We start from the raw sequence: 22228 nt of genomic DNA, 5'->3' as shown, positions 1-22228 counted from the left end.
AAAAGATACAGATTTCTTTTCTCTACATTGCTCGAAAAATAGATCGGGAAATTCCAAATTGATACATATAGTTTTGGAAAGCTATATAATTAGAACTTCAACAAATGCCAATAAGTAATGATTTGTATCATGTTATCATTGAATCATATAATAAAATAATGATTGCTGTTTATTCAATATTTATGATTTAACCACCTTCGAAGTACAATATTCACCTTGCCCTCCAGTTACGGTGAATATAATACTTTTTAGGTGACTAAATCTTCGTGTTGACCTCAAAGACAGCAATAATTGTATACTATCAACTTATAATGTCTATGCACTTCATTCATTTATTGTTTTAAACAAAGTCAATAAATTGCTTTTTACGAATTAAAGTATTAAATTTGATCTTCTGGAAAACATTATGAATGTTTCAAATATGTAATGTATTATAAAATATATGAGATTCAGAACTACTGTCACTCATCATCACCTAAAATATATACTACTGATGTTACAGCCTGTGAAATAGGTACATTTGGTGTAAACTGTTCAGGAGGACCCTGTCCTTATGGGTCTTATGGACTTGGCTGTTCAGAAAAGTGTTACTGTACCACTGACCAGTACTGTGACAGAAAGACAGGATGTACATACAATTATTCCTCTTCTACAAACGGTAAGCTTATTAGTAAAAATAGAAAAATAAGGTCGTTATATCTATAGGATATGAAGAAAGCTGTTCCATGGACATTTTGACACAAAGTACATATATTTATTTCATTTTATATATTTCTGCTATAATAAAGCATTGACACTTAAAAGATATATATTTTTCATTCAACAGATATTCAATAGATCTCTGTGAAAATTTTTTAAAAACCATCATAAGCCTATAAAATTGTTCTTCCCTTTAACCAGAAATTCCTTTGAAGTTATGTAAACTAAAACAGGAAATATCACCGCTTTGACCTCAAATATATTAAGAATTCATAAAATAGTAAGATTATTCTTAATAAGGATCATTGTTCTTATATTATAAACAAAAAATCCTGAAATGGACTGGTGAACATCATTATAAATATTCAAATGTTGGAGCGAGACAAACTTTCTGGACTATACAACCTCTATGTCATTGCGCGTCAAATCATAACAATACGTAAATGTAAATGACAAACAACAATGTTAAACAGGATCGCAGTACTTTAGTGTATGCCCTTGCACTAGATCGATTTATTAAGACCCCCACTTATGACTTATAGAATATCCGTATATGATATTTTATTTAATTATAGAATACGTTTTCGTTGGAAAATATTATATACAATTATAGCCTTTTGATGAGATCAATACCTAGATATTGATTCATTTTAAAAAGAATGATTTTTAGACATTTCTTATTAACTGATAAAAAAAAATAATAAAACAATTGAAGCCTTTTGTTTCGGTACAATCCCTCAATATATAGACCTTAGAGAAAGCATATCGACTTCGCACTTCGTGCTCGGTCGATATGCTTTCTCTAAGGTCTATATATCGAGGGTTTGACCTCATCACCTCATTTTGTGGTATTTTTAAGAATTGTTGTATGACGTTAGCGTATATTTTGTATGATGTCATAGTTAAGCTTTCCCGTACAAATTAGGCTCCGCCCCCTTTTTGTTACCTTAACTGTGCTGAGTGGGGGACATAACATAGCACTTGTGAGTATATGTGAAAGGGAATGGAGATAATACGGTTGAAACTGAGGAAACAAAAATGAAAAAAAAATATCGGGTCGATTTGCTGTTTTTTGAGGGGATACTCCGCTTGGCGGCGTTGCCTTTGTTTCATGCATTAAATGAAAGCAAAATCCAATCTGCAGATTCGCACGTACATGTAAACGTGATTTAAACTTCGCATTATGTTTAGTTCTTTCTTGCAATAGTTTTTAAAAATCATTCATTTTTTTTCTACCCAAGCCTATGATTAAAGACATAACATTGTGTTAACATTTTTATATTACTTAATATCAAATTACGATTTATTTGCTAGAACATTTCTTTGTGGTATTTTACTTTATTTAGATCTTTTAAAACAAATGGTTAACTTTATGTTTTTCATTGGGATGATTATGTTAGGTAACATGAATAATAAAATTGCAAAAAAGTTAATATTTTCATTTGTTTCCTGGCAATAACACTTTGAAAGTAAGATGTGTTGATTTCTTGATAATTAAACCTGAATGTATATTTCGCCAAATGAAAGGTCAAGTGCCTGCTATGCATATAAATCAATTGTAAATGTCTTTGTGTTTGTCGTCCGTGGGCGGGTAACTATTGTTTTTGACAGGGGAGGCTTCATGTATTTAAATCTTAAGACAGCATTTTTAGAATTTATATTCTGATCACAATTTTATTTCATATAAAAACGTGATATAGAAACCCTTAACAAACTATAGCTAGACAGGTAATTTTTTGTGCTTGTTTTTCACATTTCTGTGCATTCCATTTCAAAATGCCAAATCCAAGTGGTATGTACCAAAACTTTATTTCTGTATATACGTTGAAATGATAGTACTATCAACAATATAGTGTTGTGAACTTGAGATGTTTTATAAACTTAACTAGACGTACTGTGTGCAATTAGCTCACTATATGATGCCCCCGCCTCCCATATGAATATGATCCATATTTTGTTGTGAGAATCACAAAATATGTGTCAGATCAAAAAGTAAAATAGGAGGTGCGCAATAGCAATATGTAATAAAGATTCTATGAAAGTTTCAAAAACTTTCATTCAGTGGTATGATATATAGGAGTTGTGGATAAGAGATGGGTACCCATAAGGGTAACGGACAGACGGATTACTATATACCCTCCCGCTTTTTAAGCGGGGGTATAACAAGATGTTACAAAACTGAACATCAATATTGGTTATACCGGTATTTAAAAGAGAGCTCTCACCTCTTTTGCCTATGTAACGAAAAAAATTAATTGTGTACAAAAGGGTATTATGTTCGTTGATACTTTTTTACAATTTTATAAATGATTTACACTCAGATACAAAGAACCACGACAGAGACGGGCAGTCATACGTTATCAGTACGGTTAGCGCTGTTGCAATTGCAGTATTTCTTGGTGTTGGGTCTATTCTAGTTATCATTGTCTTTCTTTACAATGAAAGGTAAGTTTCACAGCCAGTTATGAAAGTGCAACCATGATGTTAGCAAATAAAAATTTCTTCAGGCGTATTTAGGGACACTCGTATACATCGTTTTTCGTTACGAAAAAGATATATTTTACGTCAGGTTAAGTAAATAAATATTTTTAAAGTGAAATTATTTGGTTTCGAAAGTGGAAGGTTATTTAGATCTCAATAATATGTAAACAAGTAGGTATTACATAAATATTTTTAAGTGAAATTATTTGGTTTCATAAAATAAAATTTGGCTTCTTCTTGATCTTGACATATCTGACATTACAGATTAAAGTTTCTACGCCAGTATTTAACAAGTAAGTATATGTTTGCTTAGGAATAGAAACAATAAAAAATGCGTTGTTATTTTTTTATTAATAAAAAATGGAATATAAGAAAATATATGTCTTCTTAAGAATTGAAAATAATTTCTCTCCAAATTCAGTTCCGACATGCCACTCATAAATTTTTATTTTCAAAACAACAATGTTTCAAAAGTGCTTTAGATGAAATAAAAGTGTTGAATTTCAAAGTATTTAGCTGAATTAACTTTAAAAATGCATTTCATAATGAAATTATATTATATGAACATAAAGAATCACAAAACTTTTTAGAAAATTCGTGTCGTAAACTGACAGAATATGTATTTGATTCTTAATTAGGCAAAATTCAATATATTTCAAATCGAAGTAAAAAATGAAACACCTGTACTAAAAAAGCTACCATGGTAGTACATATATTTAATTAAATGTAAAATTGAAAAGCAAATTCTCACAAATAGTACTATGAATAACGGTACAAAATTGTTTTAAATCCTATAGCTTTTCCATCCTCTTCATGTTTAAGTTCCACTGTATATTATTGAAAATAAAAGATTTTTGTAAGAAAAATATGTATTTTTTCTCTTCTACAAATGCAAAGATTAAATAGCATGTAGGGCCGATTTTTTTCAGTTACTGCATGTAGGTATGAAATAAACTCTCACTACTTAACTAAATTTGGATGTTCTAACCTTAAAGATTGTTAAGACTGTACATTCGAAATTCTTCCATCTGTGATAATGTACACAAAAAACTAAAATGATATAAAATAAATGTTAAACAATGGCAATTTATGTTAGATAAAATATATTATTTTATTTAGAATTAGGGACAAACCGAGTCGAAAACGATGATGCAACACGTGAATCAGAGATGGATCAAGAAGACTACTCTCAGATGACACGGGCCTCAAGCAACTACAACATGCTGAGCTTCAACAGATTTAATGTTGTCTCCAGAGTCAATGTCACAGAGGAAGAAGAAATCTACGATCAAGGTGGTGCTGTTATCCCTAGCCAGACAGAAGACTCTCAGGACAGTTACGTGTCGTTAGCTCTCAGACAAAACCACGTGACTCCTTCATCCAATGGTATCAAGGAAGTTATTTGCGATGTAGAGGAAGAGGGTGTATCTGATAAGACGTATGGCTCTAGAGATAGCTACATTACACTTGCACTTAATCCAAGCACTTCTCCAAAAACTAAAGGAAATACTAAAGGAAATACCGGAAAGTGTTCAAAACAAAAGACACAGGCAGGATGTTCAAATAAAAACAATCAGGATATCCATGCAAATACTCTGCCAAGATTTCCTCTAAACTATTACGTACTTGAAAATAACAAAATTGATTCAAAAGGAAAAAAGAGAAATATGAATGATACATTATGAGAAAGTAATCCTGAGTAAATCTCATACAGAGATGGAGTGGATGAGAAAGGGAGCGAGGATGTTGTAATTACATATACAAAATTAATTATTATATTATCAATTTCATCAACGTTTCAATATCTTATTCATTCTTATCTTAGGTGATATTCTTAGCTTTTTGTGTGTTTTAAGCAGGCTAGTGATTAAACTTCATTTTTTTCTTTTGAATAAATATGTTTAATTTTTCAAATTATGCTTGTACATGAAGAAGGATATGGAGATAACGAACAGTATTCACGCTCAAAGTCCATAAAACAGTACAAAACAAGAGCAGAACAAACACGGACCTCCGAAACATCAGAGGTGGGATCAGGTGCGATGGAGGAGTGGGCATCCCCAAATGATCGGTCACACCCGCCAATATTGATATTGATATCAATAGAGTGCCATAGTAATGATATTGTTTATATTTACAACATTAATGTTTGTACCTTGTTTGCAATGCTTTTTTTTAAAGTTCATTATTTGAAACCTTAATATTTTTAATAAATGCAAAAGTTCAAATAAATATATCACGATGAATACTAGAAATTAAGTTTGTCTCTAATTTCAATTCGTGTTTGTATTAATGTATACATTGACAATGTATTTAATAGAAGATCCAAGATGTTATGTGCAGTTAAAGTTGTTTGACCTTCAGTGTGTGATAAAATAAAAAAGAAATCGTCAAAAGACATAATTATAAATAGATACAGCTATTCTTAGCATATTTTATATAAGATGAAAAATTTGATTTTATATCTACAGGAGATTTGTTTTTTTTTTTCTAATTAAGGAAGCAACAGTGTATTCTTTGTATTAATGCTTCAGTGTTTCAAACGTAATCCTATATGAGTAACAAGGCTGGTACATTATGTTGAAAATAAAATGAATAAACTCAATTTGTGCATCTTTATTTTATGTAACTATGTTTTCAAAATCCAATATACATATTTTGATAGTGCTAAAAGTTTTTCTAGGAATATTTTCACCAGATGTGTAGATTAATTAAATTATTATATTATGTCAATATAAAGTACAATTTCTATTGATCTCTAACTGAGATTTAATTGATCTCCAGTGTCAAAATTATCATCACTTCAGTAAATAAGTTTTCCTAGTTATCGCTATAGTATAACAGTGAGATTTATGAGATTGGTCACTATCCTTCCATCTTTTACGTTTGTACATCACATCCTACTGACAGTGAAAATGTCATTATAAAATATAATATAAACTAGATACGATCTCGTTGCGAGCAACGAGAGGTCTTCCGTCCGTTTTAGGAAAAGAAACCCACGTAAAATCGAGCTGAAAAGAGATTCAAAATTTTTATCACAAGGAGGATTGAAACCATGTCGCCAACGTGAATGCGCTTTTTTTTTTACTTTTATATCCCCAACGCGCTAACCATTAAGCTATTGGGAGTACTGCTCTAAATATACTTGTGTATACCACGGTACTTTTGCAACAGTCTGTCTAAGAATTATAAAAAGCATTCATAATTTGGCGCCAAACGCCACGAGTAAATATTCGCGCCTTTTCTTTGGACTGATCTATTAGATAGGTATGATAGCATCAATTAAATTTTAAAAATAAAACATTCTTAGCGCCTTTATTTTATTTCGACGTTAAGAAAGTATATGTAACACATTATACACAATACATATCGTATCTAGCCCAGTTACACTGAAGCAGTGAAACGGAAATTAAGTTTTAAGATTGACTCAATTGCAACATACTAATGTAACGTGTCAGATCTGAGCGGTCAGTAGGTCCGTGCTCGGATTACCGAGTTTTACTGGGGATATGATTGAATGCAATATATACACATAATAATATGACACCTGCCTGGTGTCTTTAAATCAAATGACCTAAGTGCTTTGTATAATTATTTATATATCTTCAGTTAATACCGGCACCTGCCTGGTGCCATCTGATAATTGCCACACTATACTCGTATAACTCTAGCCAAGTGGCTACAATATACATACAAAGTATGATTTAACTTTGTAAGAGCTTCTTTGTCCTAATGACAAACCTATAGCTAACGTCACACACCTGTGTTTTAACTAGTCACTAACTACAGCAACTTTGCACAATCCCATTTGATCTTTACACCAAATGGATTCTGTACCATAGTGAAAACACAAGCCAGTTGGTTGTACTGCCCCCTTGTACCTCAACTTAATCAATGATCATAAGTTATCAGATATCATATTGATAAAATACAACAGACTGCCTTTCTTTTGGCAACACTATTATTATTTTCTAACAGAACATCATTTATCAATGATACTTGTATAATTCTTTTGTCAATTGACCAATTAATTACAATGTTTTTATTGATTAGCTATTGTAATATAAACAAGTAACGGGACGTAACTCCTCCAACCATTTCACTACTACGTGAGAGTCGAAGTAGTTTTTTACATTTCATGTATTCTTATGTCAGAATCGTTCAATCAAACGCTCAGCTGCCTCCATAAACCCCTACTCGCGAAATGGCGGAGTTCACAGAGGCAGCCGCCATCTTGGGCCCGCTTCAGATTTTCAAATATTAATATCTAGAGTTCAGATAACCCAATATTCAAACAACTTATATAGTAAACATCAATAGAATGGTCTCTATTAACATTCCAAAAATAAATGAAAAATATTGAAAAACAAAAAAGTTAAAAAAATACGCTTTTCTCAATTCTCATCTCCGAACGACAGGAAGTATAGACGACGAACGAAAGGTTGCGTCCTGGTTAGTATCTATCACGATCTATAATCCCTGAAAGTTTCACATTGATATCTTTTACGGTTCTTGAGATTAACCACAGACAAAATGTCATTTTAAAATCAGGAAAAGGTCTGTAACTTGGCACCGGGAGGGAATTTCCAAAAAATCTCTCGGATAAAATAAATTCAGATAACAACACATTGTTTCTGAGAATTTTGTGGAAATCCACCCAGTAGTCTTCGAGAATTCGCGTGCACAAAATTAGATGGTCAGAAAAATAATAATAACTAGATACGATCTCGTTGCGAGCAACAAGAGGTCTTCCGTCCGATTTCGAAAAAAAACTTTGTAAAATCTAGCTGAAAAGGTAAAAAAAAAATATTACACGCAGGGGGGATTGAATCCAAGTCGCCAGCATGAAAATCCAACGCGCTAAATATTACGTTATTGGGACCTCTGCTCTTAATCTTCTTGTATATACCTATGTATAACAGTGCTTTTGTCTTAGAATTATGAAAGGCAAGTCACTATTCATAATTTCGCGCCAAACGCCACGAGTTAATCCTTCGCGCCTTTTCTTTGGAATGTTCTATTTAATAAGTGTGATATCTTTAATGAAATTAAAAAAAACGTTCATTTAGCCTAAAACTTGATGATTAGAAAGTATATTTAATACATTTCACAAACTCCATATAGTATGTAAGGAAGTAACACTAAAAGAGTGAAATGGCTATGAATTTTAACTTTTTTTTTAAAATTTAATGTTAAAGTGAACTCGCTAAAGTGAACTATCCCAATTAGTTAAAAACATTCATGAAGAGATTGAAATGTTTCGTAAAAAAAAAGGCTCGCCTTACGACGGACAAGGAATTGGATATCGTTTGTGCTCAATAACTTGAATAAGATCTTTGAGACAATAATGTTAATATAAACTCTATTAAGCGATCTTTAAAAAAATATGGTTATCTTATTTTGTCTTTTTTATTAGCTTAATATGGCACAAGTGTGCATGGGAAAAACAGTGGATAAGTTTTATACTTACTGTATTCATTGATATCCTTCTTGAAAAACTATTACTTATAACAATGATTAATGAGCTGAAGATATTAGGTATCGAATTTCATTTGCACATTTAGTCTTTTCTTTTTCTACTTTGAGAATCAACCAAAACCAATTATAGAAGACGTTTAAGAAGAATTTAGTTTGATACAGGATTGTAACGTAACTACAACGTGAAAATCCAAGTATTCCTTTACATTTCATTTGTCCTTATGTTACTTTCGTTCAAGCAAATGCTCGACTGCCTCAGTAAACCCCTATTGCGAAATGTCGGAGTTGACAGAGAGAGCGGCCATTTTGAAACGCTTCAAATTTTTAAATGCTAATATCTAGAGTTTAGATTTATCAATATTCAAACAAATTATATAGTAAGCATTATAAGAAAGGTTTCTATTAACATACAAAAAATAAACGAAAAATATTGAAAAACAAAAAAAATTTAAAAATTAGACTTTTTAAATTAGCTTCCGGTAGCGAGCGGAAGTAATGACGACAAACGAAAAGTCGCGTCCTGGATAGTATTTTTTATCATCTATATCATCTGAAAGTTTCACATTGATATCTTTTACCGTTCTTGAGAAAATCCGTGGACAAAAGAAATCAGAAAAAGGTCTGTAACTTGGCACCGGAAGCGAATTTCCAAAAAATCTCTCAGATGTATCAAATTCATTTAACAAAACATCTGTCCCGAAAATTTCATATAATTCCATCCAGTAGTCTTTGAGAAATCGCGTCAGAAAAATAATAATAATAATAATAAGAAACAATAGAATCGCTATAAGGTCTTCCGTTAAGACGGAAGACCTTAAATAATAAGAAACAATAGAATCGCTATAAGGTCTTCCGTGAAGACGGAAGACCTTAAAAATGTTTGTCTTTTTTTTTCTTCTCGATTCCCCTAAAAAAAACCTTCATATAAACCTCAACTCAATTTTACCTGTTGTATAAATAGAATGGTTGCAGGAGAAATAGATACCTTAAATAAGACACATGATATCATTTCATTTCAAATAAATGTTATATGAAGCTAATCGGACACAAATACGAAGTCCTTCATGCGTGTCTTCAATCTAGGTTAACATTTCGCTGCAGAAGTAAACAGGGGTCTGTAGCAATCTATTTGGTTAAAAGGGTAATCTTACTGATTGCAATATGGCTAAAGAAGAAGTCTTGCAGAGAGGAAACTGGAAATCCTGGTGGGAGTTTTTATTTTCTTCTGTCGGTTGTTTGGTGGGACTTGGTAACATATGGAGGTTTCCTTATATTTGTTTCAAGAACGGAGGAGGTTTGTTAAAAATTAAGATAACACACTAACAGTTACAATTTCAGGAGATGTCCTCATTAACTAGCTAACCAGTCCTGTTAAGAACACGTACAACTAAAAAGCAATAGATTATGTCTAGTGTTAATTTGAATTTTTGAAAAGTTAACAGTTATTCTCCAGCAATTTCTTTATGTGTGAAATAAACATGAAAATTCATAATTCTGGGGAATTTCAAAATAGAACTTCTGACATAAATAAAAATGCAGTCCCCCGCCCTTCTCTACCTCCCACAGAATCTGCAAAATCTCAGTCATAATGTTATTGTATAAACAGAAAAATTATACATATTTCCATATACTTTCACATATATACTGTCTGTATTTTATATAGGTCTGGTATTTCAAACTACAATTTTGGCTACAACTTTTAAAGCTGGTTTTTCATATTTAGAAGTCAGCATTTACAATTTTTTAGAAGATATTCTAAATTTAAAGGATTTCATGTTAACAATTGCAGTCATCTTATAAAATATTACGAAACCTAAATTAAAATAAAAAAAAAAAACAAGACTTGTGTTGGAATTACTTACTTTCACGTTTAAATATTACTTCGAAATAATAAGCATAAAAATCGTTGCATTATAGCATACTAAGATTGCATGTGTAAACGTATAGAGATGTATGAATATATCAAATGTTATTTTAGGACAGCCTATTGTTCGGCCTTACTATTTAGCAATGAAAAAAATTGTCAGCACGACAACCTTTTTACCACTCTAGAAGTCAGATATCATATCGCCTTTACAGAGTTTGTCGGCAGGCTGAAATTTAATGTACTTTTGCTCATATTGCAATCTGATTCTAAATATCTTGGCTCTTCTAGTTTTTTTTTTTAAATAAATAATTTTATTTTCTAACCTTGAAAGGTCTAAACTCTAATTTTTGAAATTATCAATTCACATTTAAACCTCTTTTTCAAGTTATTTCTTTTATTTGTAACATCAGAAAGTTACAGATCAAAACATTCCGAATTATGGTATTAAATAAAGAGAACGTTATGGGTTTTCATTAAGTCTAAGAATTCTACATGTTCTAAGAGACTAGTTTTAGATCTTAGTTTTATTCCCAATCCTATTGATTCATAACGCTAACTATAAGGCTATACAGCTGTACACTTGTCCTAACTCTTATGGTGCCTTGTGTGGCAATACTCATATATTCACTGTTTAAGTATCTAGTTTTTTCTTAACCTGAAAATATATAATTTTCTATTCAACGAGCTTTTCTGATTCCATACTTCATATTCATGTTCCTGTGTGCAATGCCAATGATGTTTTTGGAGATGACTTTTTCACAGTATTCTAATCTTGGACCTGGAAGGGTATGGATTTGTTGTCCACTATTAAAAGGTACAAAACAGAGAATTCAAACTCATGTATAGGATTACTGCACGTACAAATATATTTGTTAGTATCAATTTTTAAATATTGAAAAGAATGTTGAGACTCAGAGGATGTATGTAAGTATACGTACTTGAATAAGCTTTATGATTTTTACTCAAATAATCATTTTGTTTATAAACTTTAATTTGCTGCTATAACAATTTGAGTCTATCCAACAACTGACAAATTGACAACATTTATTCTTTTCAATCACGTAATAAATTTTTGAAATTTTCTCAGGAATAGGTCACGGAATGGTCGTTTTGACGGGGATTGTTAGTACCTACTACAACGTCATCTTGGCTTGGGCCCTGTACTATTTTGGAATGTCTTTCTTCCCCAAACTTCCATGGACCAGTTGTGATAATGACTGGAATACTGAGTTCTGTGAGCTGCGTGACATGAACTCGAGTTTGCCAAATTCCACACTATTTACTCTGGAAGACAATGTTAACATTACACTGCCTTCGTCTGCAGAGGAATTCTGGAGGTTAGAATATTGACAAATACGCATTTAGTATTCAAAATTTCAAGTTTTGATAAAGATTACAATAAATCATTTCAGAACAAACAGATTTGCACAATCTACATTTATCAAAGCATCTTTTTGTAGTGTTGTTTATTTAGGCCTGAAACTTTTGAATGATATATTTCTTTGAAACTTGTAGCTTCAATGTTTGACGTTTTTCAAACAAACTGTAGATTCTGAATGAGAGTTCCTTGATTGCGGAAGTAAATATCGACAATTAACACATTTTAAATATATATATTATAGTTAGGAAATTTTAACTCAAAAAGTTCCTCAATTAATAGCTTGCCCTTATTGAGTTGAATAGTCGACTCTTCAGAAGTTTTTATCTGAAGTGACAATTACGGAAACAAGCTTGTCAGTTTTAATGATGCCTTAATTTTGCCTTTAATGATAATATTGCTTTTCTGGGAAAAAGACATACAATTATCAAATTATCAAAAGCGATACATTTAGCAAATTTTAAAAGGATATATAGACCGATTTATTATCAACTTAAATGAAGGAAAAACAACAGGTGTTACGTGAAAATGGGGCTTAAAAATTGTGTCCATTGTTTAAGTTCCTACTTCACACAGGAACGTTATCACGTGCAATACTTTGAATATTTGAATTTTACAAAAGATGTTTGAATTGAATTGATATTGATCGGAATACAATTGGTTCTTAATGTTGACACTCAAAACTCTTGTCCAATGTTTCAAGTTCAATTTAAACATTTGATAACAATTTAAAAACAAATTGTGTCATTCTTGTTACAAAATATTTCGTTACAACCACATGTAAATGATGGTTCTTAGATAAACATTCTGTGCATCCCCCTCTCTCTCTCTCTCTCTCTCTCTCTCTCTCTCTCTCTCTCTCTCTCTCTGAATAAAGTGCTTGTTTTCTGAAACAAAAAAAGATTTTAACTTTACCTTCAGGCATTTAGAAGTCACATAATTTGTGGTAATGGAGAATGAAACATATGGAGATAACAAACAGTATTCAAGATCAAATGTTCATAAAACAGTACAAAATAGGAGCAGAGCAAATACCGAATCCCAAGTCATCAGAGGTGGGATCAGGTGCCATGGAGGAGTGAGCCTCCCCTACTGACCGGTGACACCCGCCGTGTGCTCCTTTTCATGATCGGGAAATAACGGGAAAATCTGTCGTCATTTCATTTGTTTAAAGATGTTTATGTATTTTTTTTTCGACATGCATGTCTTTGATTTATCTTACTAGTCATAAGACAGAGAAGAATTTAACACCCTTTGTTAAATCTTGTCTTGTTCTACTCTTAAATTGATGCATGTGTGGTTTTTTTCTTGTTAGTATTTATCTAAGATATTTGAATATTTATATAAAACTGATGTTGAAAATCAAACTACAGGCCTTTGAATGAAAAAGTATCACTTTAAACAGCCTATAACTCCTTAGGTTGTGAACATTTCAGGGGAAATGTCCTTGATATCTCTGATGGCATTGGAAATCCAGGGACGGTCCGCTGGCAGCTTCTGTTATGTCTGCTGGCCGCTTGGTTAGCTGTTTTCTTGTGTTTATTCAAAGGAATCAAAACTTCAGGAAAGGTAAATCAAGAGTCTATTTTGGTCTCTGATAAAAAAAAAAACTATCAATTTTTTTATTTTACAAAAGTGATTTAGATTTAGGAAATGCTATACTGTAGAAGAAATCATTAGCGTGAAGTATTTTGATAAAGATTTCTTCAATGCACATTTATGCAAGTGTAAAATTAATAATTTATTTATTCTATAGTCTTTTTATTGATCAATACAATTTCCTTAAATATTCTGTATCACGGAAGACTTTTTTTTATTTGAAAAATGTTAATGTTTTATCAAACAACATAATGTTGAAATAAAATTCAATCCTGTAAAAAAAAGTTACGTTGTCGATTGTTACTCGCCATAAGAATCTCGCATAGGTCAGACCCTATGAAAAATTAATAAAAGGAGAAATAGGATATTAAATAAACATTTTATATTCTAACAGGTAGTATACGTGGCTGCCACTGTGCCGTACCTATTCCTGCTGGTTTTGTTTATAAGAGGGCTGACATTTAATATTGATGGAGCAGCAAAAGGTTTAGAAGTGTTTCTGATTCCACGCTGGGAGGACCTACTTAGATTCAATGTAAAAATACCTATGATTTTGTTGAAATATAGTGTATAGTTTTAAAAGTGTAATATTACATATGATTGCGCCCATGACAAATGGGTCCTTATGGCATTTTTGCTAAAACAGAGAAATAACGTCATAAAGATGTGACGTTGCAGACTGACGGTGAACTTCGACGCAGATTTTTTTTTACCACGTGTTTTGACGTTTGACGCATCCAGAATTTTTATCGCTGTTTCCAACATGTTTATTTTCATTGTTAAATTAATTGAATCAATATCTGAATCTCCTAATCCACTGATTTTAATAGATATAAATAAAAACATTTAGAAATGGTTTCTTAACAAACATTATTACATATACGTCTCTATATAATACCAATAGTTTTCCTACATGCGTAATTAAATGTATAGAAGCTGTAGACAAGGTGTTTTCTGATAGCATATTGAACCTTTATACTCTAGATAAATTTTATTTACATATTTATACCATTTTTAGAATTCATCTTAGACAGGGTATATCTTAAAAAATATTGCAAAGGAAAATTGTCTTCCTAGTTCTTTGAGATCCGCTCCACCACTTTCAAATATACATCGCGATCGCGTCGATAACATGTAAACATTGATTCATCGGTGCATACTGCTTAAACTGTTGTTAAATTGTTTGTACAAATGTTGAAATTAAACATACATCTTTTTTTACAAATCTAGCAAGAATGTGTAAGAACGATAGTCAAGATTATTTGTATTTTCTATAAATAAAAATAGGAGAGATAACTCTGATGTCAACAATCGATGTAACAGGGGTACCAGGCAGGGACATTCATTATTTTAACTGCGTACTTTTTCACATTTCAGCTGCATGTTCGCATGAAATTTCTCCCGGATTATAAAAGAGATATTTTATGACAAAATAAAAAAAACTTTTAATCGTCATCATAATCATGCATTTTTAAATAAAAAAATATTGTTGTACTTTGGGAATAAGGTTAATGTAGAAAAAGGAAAAACAAAGAAGAAGAAAAAAAAAGAAAACTGCAAAATTGAACAGACTTTAATTTTTTTTTCAAATCTCTTATCTATAGCTTTTTTTTTTTGCATGAAATAATTTCATGACGAATTTCATTTCTAAAAAAAATAATAAACATGTAAAGCGTCTACCTTATAATCATGATTAAATAAATTAAAATTTAAAAATATTGTTTTGTCTTATATTCTTGTTGCACAAAGACACTTCAATTTAGAGAAATTAAAACAAGCAAAAAACATCCGAATGAAAAAAAAATGTTCTTAATGTTCTAACTTAAATAGAGCTGGTCAAGTAAATCTGAGGAGAGAGAGAGAGAGAGAGAGAGAGAGAGAGAGAGAGGATGTAGGGTATATAGATAAAAATATTTATATTGAATCTATTTATCTAATATTGAGAAATGTGAAACTCTATTGAAACAGATGAGTTTTCAAAACAAATGAAATAATAAATGAAAGAAAATATCAATTTTGTTCTCTAAACTATATATACATGTATAGCTATTTATTTTCAAGATCTCGAAGTTTAATATACATGTAACTCTTTGGTACTTACGTGTTGTTGTTGTTTTTTTTTTCATACGGAGTTCAAATGTTTTAAGTATTATCTGCAAATTAATTCCTTAAGCCATGCCGAACTTTGTCTTTCATAAAAGCTCGATCAGCATGGAATGTCTCTTAACAGATCAATTATCATGCTAAAAACTCAATCATCACTGAACTTCTCATTGCAGTTATCAGTGTGGAATAATATATTGTTTAACCTGCCATCAAATTATGGATAAATATTATTAAATATGCTCAAAAAATATTTATTTGTTTTGGTTGATAAAAAAATCTTTATAAGTTCAGGGTCAGGTTTTATTTCTACATGTAATTGCTAACAGAAAATAAAATTCAATGCTGAAAATACATGACATATAACCGCAACAATATGCTTGCATTTTGTTTTATTTTGGCTGCAGTGCAGGGGATTGGGGTGGGGGTGGGGGGTGCTTATATATTTCCGTAACATGTAGGCTTTACAAGACTTAGCATATCCAAGCTTCTGGCACCAGGCACGTAGCATCGTTTTTGAAAGTGGGGGGGGGGGGGGCAGCCAGAGAATTTTTTTTACTTCCCTGAAAAAGTTGACAAGCAAAAAAAAAAAAGGTTAATGTTGCACAAAGTCGAAAATCCTATTTCGTGGGGAGGGGGGGGGGGGGTTAGAGGCCAATTTTTTTCAGTACCAATTTTTATACTATGTTTTCCGTACATCACAATAGTGGGAGGGGGGGGGGGCAACCAGACTTTTAATTATCAATTCCTATAGTATAAGTAAGGTTGGGGAAAAAAGTGAAGTTCAAGCCCCCCCCCCTGTTGCTACGTCCCTGGGCACAGGACCAGAATGGAATTCATACTCTTTAAAACTCACTTTCTAGAATAAAATTAGAAACAACATTAGAATGAAGGGGATTTTTTTTTTAATTAGGTCATAAATAATATGATGATTTTCTAAGATGTTTACATCCCTACAAAAATCTGACATTTCAAAGCTCAGCCAGTTCACAGACAATTGTCAGGAAATATATTATACAAAACAGTCATATTCAACTGACTGTATATTTAGGCATAAACAATTACATGTTATTAATCTTTAACCCACCCCTACCCTAACAAAAGCTATACATATAAACCGTAAATGGCATCTTTAATTTAATTCTATGGGTGTGCTTCTAAAACCATCCATTTCATAAAATAAAACCAGATTTTTTAATTTTAGGGTATCATTATATACATGATTAACAATACTGAATTCATAGCAATTCAGTTCCAGGCTCATAGTGTTTATGATCGCTGTGCGATTTTGAAAATGGCAATGCTCAGAATTAAAGGTACAAATATAAAATGAAGAATAATAGGCAGCATTATTTCAAACCTAAATAAAAAAGTAAATCTGCAAGTTGTAGGGTTAATGGTACTGGGTGAACCTAAAACTTTTGAAGTAAATAAGATATTTTTTTATCTATTTTAACTCGTGTTCACAAGAATTGTAAGTTTCTGCCATTTAGATTTTTTAACCACCCCCCCCCACCCCCACCCCCCTTCACCAACATACACATAATCCTACAAATGTTAATCCTGGGTTTATCTATTGTGTAAATGTTTGCGGATTATAACTCATTCATTTGTTTGTAAAATTTCCACCTTTTGATTGGTTAATATTAAAATATTTTTACTGCTAAACTGAAAAATATTTCGTGTATCCTTTATATTTTCAAAAAAGCAGTGTCATTATTGACCCAATGCAGACAGACAACCTTATAGATGCAGTGAATGAACCGAATTTCCTTTTTACTTACTGTCTATTGTGTATCGTAAATTTTACATGTTACATGTACCACACTTCACAATTTTTAGAAAGAAAGAACAATCAAATAAATTTTCACTTCGCAGTAGCATTTAGGTAGCGTAATGTTGTTATTAAAAAAAAAATAATTTTCACATCTATGGTAACTAAAGATATATCGTTTATGCTGAAATCTTGAGCTATCGAGAGCAATGTTTAAATTAAAATAATTTTGAAATGAATTCTACAGGCTTATCAAATGACTCTTGCATGGATTACCAGTTAATATTTTGTTTGAGAAAATAATTGTTTCAAAAAAAAAAAAAAAAATGAATGGATGTTGCCCGCTGTTCAGGTTTCCCCCTGGTGTCATAGAAAAGTGAAATGTAAAACAAACACTCACTCATAATACTATACACCACTGATGAATCCATAATATATATAACTATTAAATGATTATTAATAATTAAAAGAGACAATGAGATAAAAATAATGTGCATGGAAAAATATCAAATATTATACAACTATTAATCACCGTAGTAAAATTACAGAGGAAAATCATTTAACGTTCACCCTGAAAACGTTTGACGTTGTTGAAAAGCATGACGTCATTATTAACCTGTTAAAGTATATTTGATAAAAATGAAGAAAAAACCTACTTAGAGTAGAGGTAGGACCATAAAAATTCATATTTGACAACTTCTAACCTTACTCTATCAGAATCCGTGAAAAACTCAAAATGCATAAAAATTGCCATAAGGACCCTTTTCACATGGGCGCAATCATATGTGCTTGTAAATTTTGTGCAGAACACGAACACTCTCAAAATAAAAAACATCTAGATCATCTATCTATGAACTTAATGCCATTGATCATTTTTGGAAATAAGTATTCTTCTCCTAAGCAAAGACATAACGAAAAAATATGATGAATTCATTAGTTTAAGCTGCTCTTATATCAATTTTATTATTTCATTCTATATTGTTGTTCCTGTTGTTAGCAGAACCTTTTTTTTTTTACTTTTACTTGTATGTATGCAGGATAGGTTATTAAAAAAAACATACATAAAATGATTTTTTGTTGTAACCTTTAACACGACAATTAGATGTATCTACGACGTAGTATCAGTTAACAACGTTTTATAGTTAATTTTATTCATACTAGTGTGTCGATTGGATGTATCCCAGTAAATTTTACCTAAAAGATACCCTTGGATATTTTTATTAGAAAAAGAACTTAATGGTAATCTAACAACATAACTTAATGATAAGAAGGATTACTTCAATTTCTCTATATGCAACTTTTATTACTACGTAGCATATCGCCAGCATATGGGGGTGTTTATGTTTCCCGGTTCATTAATCTCTACGTAAGATCATTTTTTCAATCGAGCTCGAGGCAAGCCATGATAAAACAAGAATATCAAAGACTTGTTTGAAGTCATAATTCCGAAAGTACTCTTGTCGATACAATGTACAATTAGTCTATCTTTTGGCCGAATTCTGACTGACATTTTAATACTCATTGTTAGGCAATTATTTAAACAATGAAATTTTTAGGAATTTTTCTGTTGATCCGATCATGACAAGGATATGACCGTTCGATTGGAGATGCTTACCCCTTCATGGCACCTGATCCCGCTTCTGGTATTTTTGAAGGTCCATATCTGCCCTGCTTCCGATTTGTTTTGTTTAAACGAGCTCTGAGCTTAAATAATGATCATTGTCTCTAAATAATACCTTGGTTACTTTTTCGATGTTGTGTGATTTGTATTGCTGAAAGAACTGTAAAAACACTCAGTATGTTATGTTTTGGTTACTTACGTCATTTAGGTGTGGTGTGATGCTGCAGTACAGATGTTTTACTCCGCTGGACTGGGATGGGGAGGCATTGCTACCCTGGCAAGCTATAATTCTTTTAATAACAACGTCTTCAGGTGAATTCCAGTATATCTTACTACTTTCATTCAAGCTTATAAATAGAGATAAAAAATAACAATTATATGAAATATATTGAAGTGCTGTTTAAAATTTGTGCAATCGTATGAGGAACAAACATCTTCAGGAACAATTTGTGTGAAGTACGATGGACAAACCAAAGATTCATCCAAACAAAGTACGCATCTGCAAGACACTATTTTGGCGACAGAAACAAAATTTTGATTTTTAATAAGCTTTTTTACCATCCCATATTAAAGGCAAATAACAAATGTGAATATGTATTAAATTGTCGTAGACGTTTTGTTTTTATTTTTCCAGAATAATGGTTTCATCAGGAAAATTTATACATTTGAAAATGAACTAGAAATTAAAGACAGTCGGAAATATTTTAAAATTGCGTATGTCTTTTTAATTGTGTTACAGAGATGCGATGATTCTTCCTGTTGTTGACGTTGTGACAAGCGTCTTTGCCGGATGTGTGGTATTCGTAACGCTGGGTTTTATGGCGGAAGAAGCCGGTGTTTCTATCGATAAAGTTGTAAAAAGCGGTAACATTTGTCAACTTGCTAAATTTTTCCGTTTCATATTTTTATGCATTTACTTAATTCCAAAATTAGAATATTTTGATCTCAGATAAAAGATAACTATGTATTTTATTTTTGTTGGATTTATTGATTAATTGTATGTTGTTTGAAGTCCCCACTCGACACTTATAGAAACTTTAAGCACTTATACAAAGACCATTGACTTTAACTTCTTTACTTCTGGTACCGAGTGGTAAGCAAAAGAAGCGTCCCTACTTATGTTAACGTCTCCAATTTAACGGGGCGAAATAGAATTGAACGCGGGCCCAATGAGATAACAGAAACACTTACTGCTAAGCTTCCGTGGCCCGTTCTGTTTGCTTTCTTTGCAATAAATTTGGAGTTAAAATTTCAGGGTTAGACGTTCCATATTTGAAGATTTCACTAGAAAAAGACGTTGGCACTTCATTGCACTTGATCTGATATTTTGGTAGTCGGTGTGCTCGTCTCCTATTTTTTATGGACTTTTGTTATGGACTTTGAGCTTGATTTCTGTTCGTTATTTCCATTTATTTCATTCTTCAGTTTTTTGGTCGATACAATGACCTTGACAGCAAATACAATCTATCATTAAGTCAAAAGCTGATTGACGCTTATCATATTAACTTATTGTTAGGTCATTATTTACATATTGAAATGTTGACGGATTTTCGTTTATTTTCCGATCATGAAAAGGAGCACACGGCGGGTGTGACAGGTCGGCAGTGGATGCTTTCTGCTCCATGACACCTGATGTTTTAGTGGTTTAGTGTTTGCTCTGCTCCTGATTTGTATTAGTTAATTAGTAGCATGCTGTTCGTTATTTCCATATATATCGTCTATTTGAAAATTTCAGAAATAAAACTACTTGTACCATGTCTTTCAAATAATTGATTTTTAATTGTTCTTTTAAGGACCTGGAATAGCCTTCATTGTGTACCCTGAGGCTGTCTCCAAGCTCCCTCTGCCTCAGTTGTGGGCAGTTCTTTTCTTTATCATGCTTTTCACAGTCGGACTTGATAGTCAGGTAAGAAAATATACTGATACACTTCTTAAAATTATAATAAATGTAAACATACTTTTATGTAAGTTGTTCTGTACTTTTTTCAAGCAAGAATTGTTTTGTAGCCATATTTTGCAATACATTGTTTCTGAAACGCAAATAAGATAACCGACGAAACATTATCAGCAACTTTATTATAAGCTAACAAAAAATTACATTTCTTACAAACCAAATTGACAATCAACGCCATTTTCCATGGTATCAGTCGTTTGGCAAAACTTCCACTGAGGAAAGCAGACTAGAATATTTTGTTAACTGTTACTAGGTATAATTTTATTGTCATCTTATTTTCATTTTAGATGGTACACATTCAAACTTTGACAGGTGCTCTACATGACAATTTTCCTAAAGCTTTAAACAAGTGGAAGACTTCATTAACAGGCATACTCTGTTTTATTGGGTTTTTGCTTGGGATCCCATGTATAACGCAGGTATATATACATGTACATAAATGACCATAAGGATATACATTAGCTTTTGGGAATGGTCAGTGGATGTCATATTTTATGTTATATCTGATTTTTTTTTTTTTACTTTTTTCATAATATAAAACCTGATTAGTAATTAATTTACAAAGGATCAATTCGAAAGAAATGAATTTTTTACAAGATCCTCATTATTTTATTCTGCAATCATGCCCCTTGGTGTTGAACTACGGTCACTTAAATTAAGCAAATATTATACTCTTGCAACGCTTCTATTAACCTAAAATGTATCTGACCTTGCTTTTTTTTAATAACAAATTGTTACTGTTTACATTGATTCCTTTAGGGTGGTATCTATGTCCTAACCCTTATTGACTGGTACTGTGCCAGTGTGTCTGTAATGCTGTTGACACTTCTAGAAGTGACGTCATTGGCCTGGCTCTATGGTAAGGGATTTCCTGTTATTTTTACTTCTTTTGCTATTTATATTAATTAAAACAAAAAAATTAACGAATACTAGTATATTTTTTAGGTTATTGAAGTAAATGTGCAATATTTTCTTGTATGAGACAAATGCAAGAACACTCTTAGCACGTTTCGTTTTCTGTTATTCTTTGTTATTCAGATCTAGGATGAAAGTGAGGTTTCCTTTTTGAACATTTTCTGTGAGCTTTTCATTTGTCTGCATGACTATTACAATTTCTTCGAAGCACTGGAAAAATACCGAAACAATTTTTTTTCAAATCGCATGCTGTTTTTGTCAGTCGTGCTAATAGGATGATTTGCATCAAAGAATAATTTATAAAAGTTTAAAATGTTGTACCTTATATGTTGTTTTCAAGAGATAATTTTCCTTTT

The 22228-nt window shown here is 31.6% G+C and overlaps 2 protein-coding genes across 2 annotated transcripts; both read left to right on the top strand.

Annotated features, from left to right (window-relative positions):
* Nucleotides 1–426: 426 nt before the first annotated feature.
* On the top strand, nucleotides 427–6078 carry LOC134249404 (uncharacterized). The gene is made up of 4 exons (XM_062731764.1): nucleotides 427–658; nucleotides 3021–3144; nucleotides 3445–3473; nucleotides 4300–6078. Exons 1-4 carry the CDS (start codon nucleotides 427–429, stop codon nucleotides 4863–4865), a joined length of 951 nt encoding a protein of 316 aa, XP_062587748.1. The 3' UTR covers nucleotides 4866–6078.
* A 4993-nt stretch (nucleotides 6079–11071) lies between these two features.
* Nucleotides 11072–21830, top strand: LOC134249408 (sodium-dependent proline transporter-like; the record flags this gene model as incomplete). Its single annotated transcript, XM_062731766.1, has 9 exons — nucleotides 11072–11342; nucleotides 11616–11865; nucleotides 13343–13475; nucleotides 13900–14040; nucleotides 19212–19315; nucleotides 19743–19867; nucleotides 20797–20909; nucleotides 21245–21376; nucleotides 21717–21830. Coding segments are annotated over exons 1-9 (1215 nt in total), but the record flags the coding sequence as incomplete, so codon positions are not given.
* Nucleotides 21831–22228: the final 398 nt, after the last annotated feature.

Source organism: Saccostrea cucullata, unplaced genomic scaffold (genome assembly GCF_032062105.1).
Source record: "Saccostrea cucullata isolate Sc308-1 unplaced genomic scaffold, CSIRO_AGI_Scuc_v1 ctg1996, whole genome shotgun sequence".
Classification (NCBI taxonomy): Eukaryota; Metazoa; Mollusca; class Bivalvia; order Ostreida; family Ostreidae; genus Saccostrea; species Saccostrea cuccullata.
Note: the sequence above shows the minus strand (reverse complement) of the source record. Positions and strands in the feature narration are given on the sequence as shown.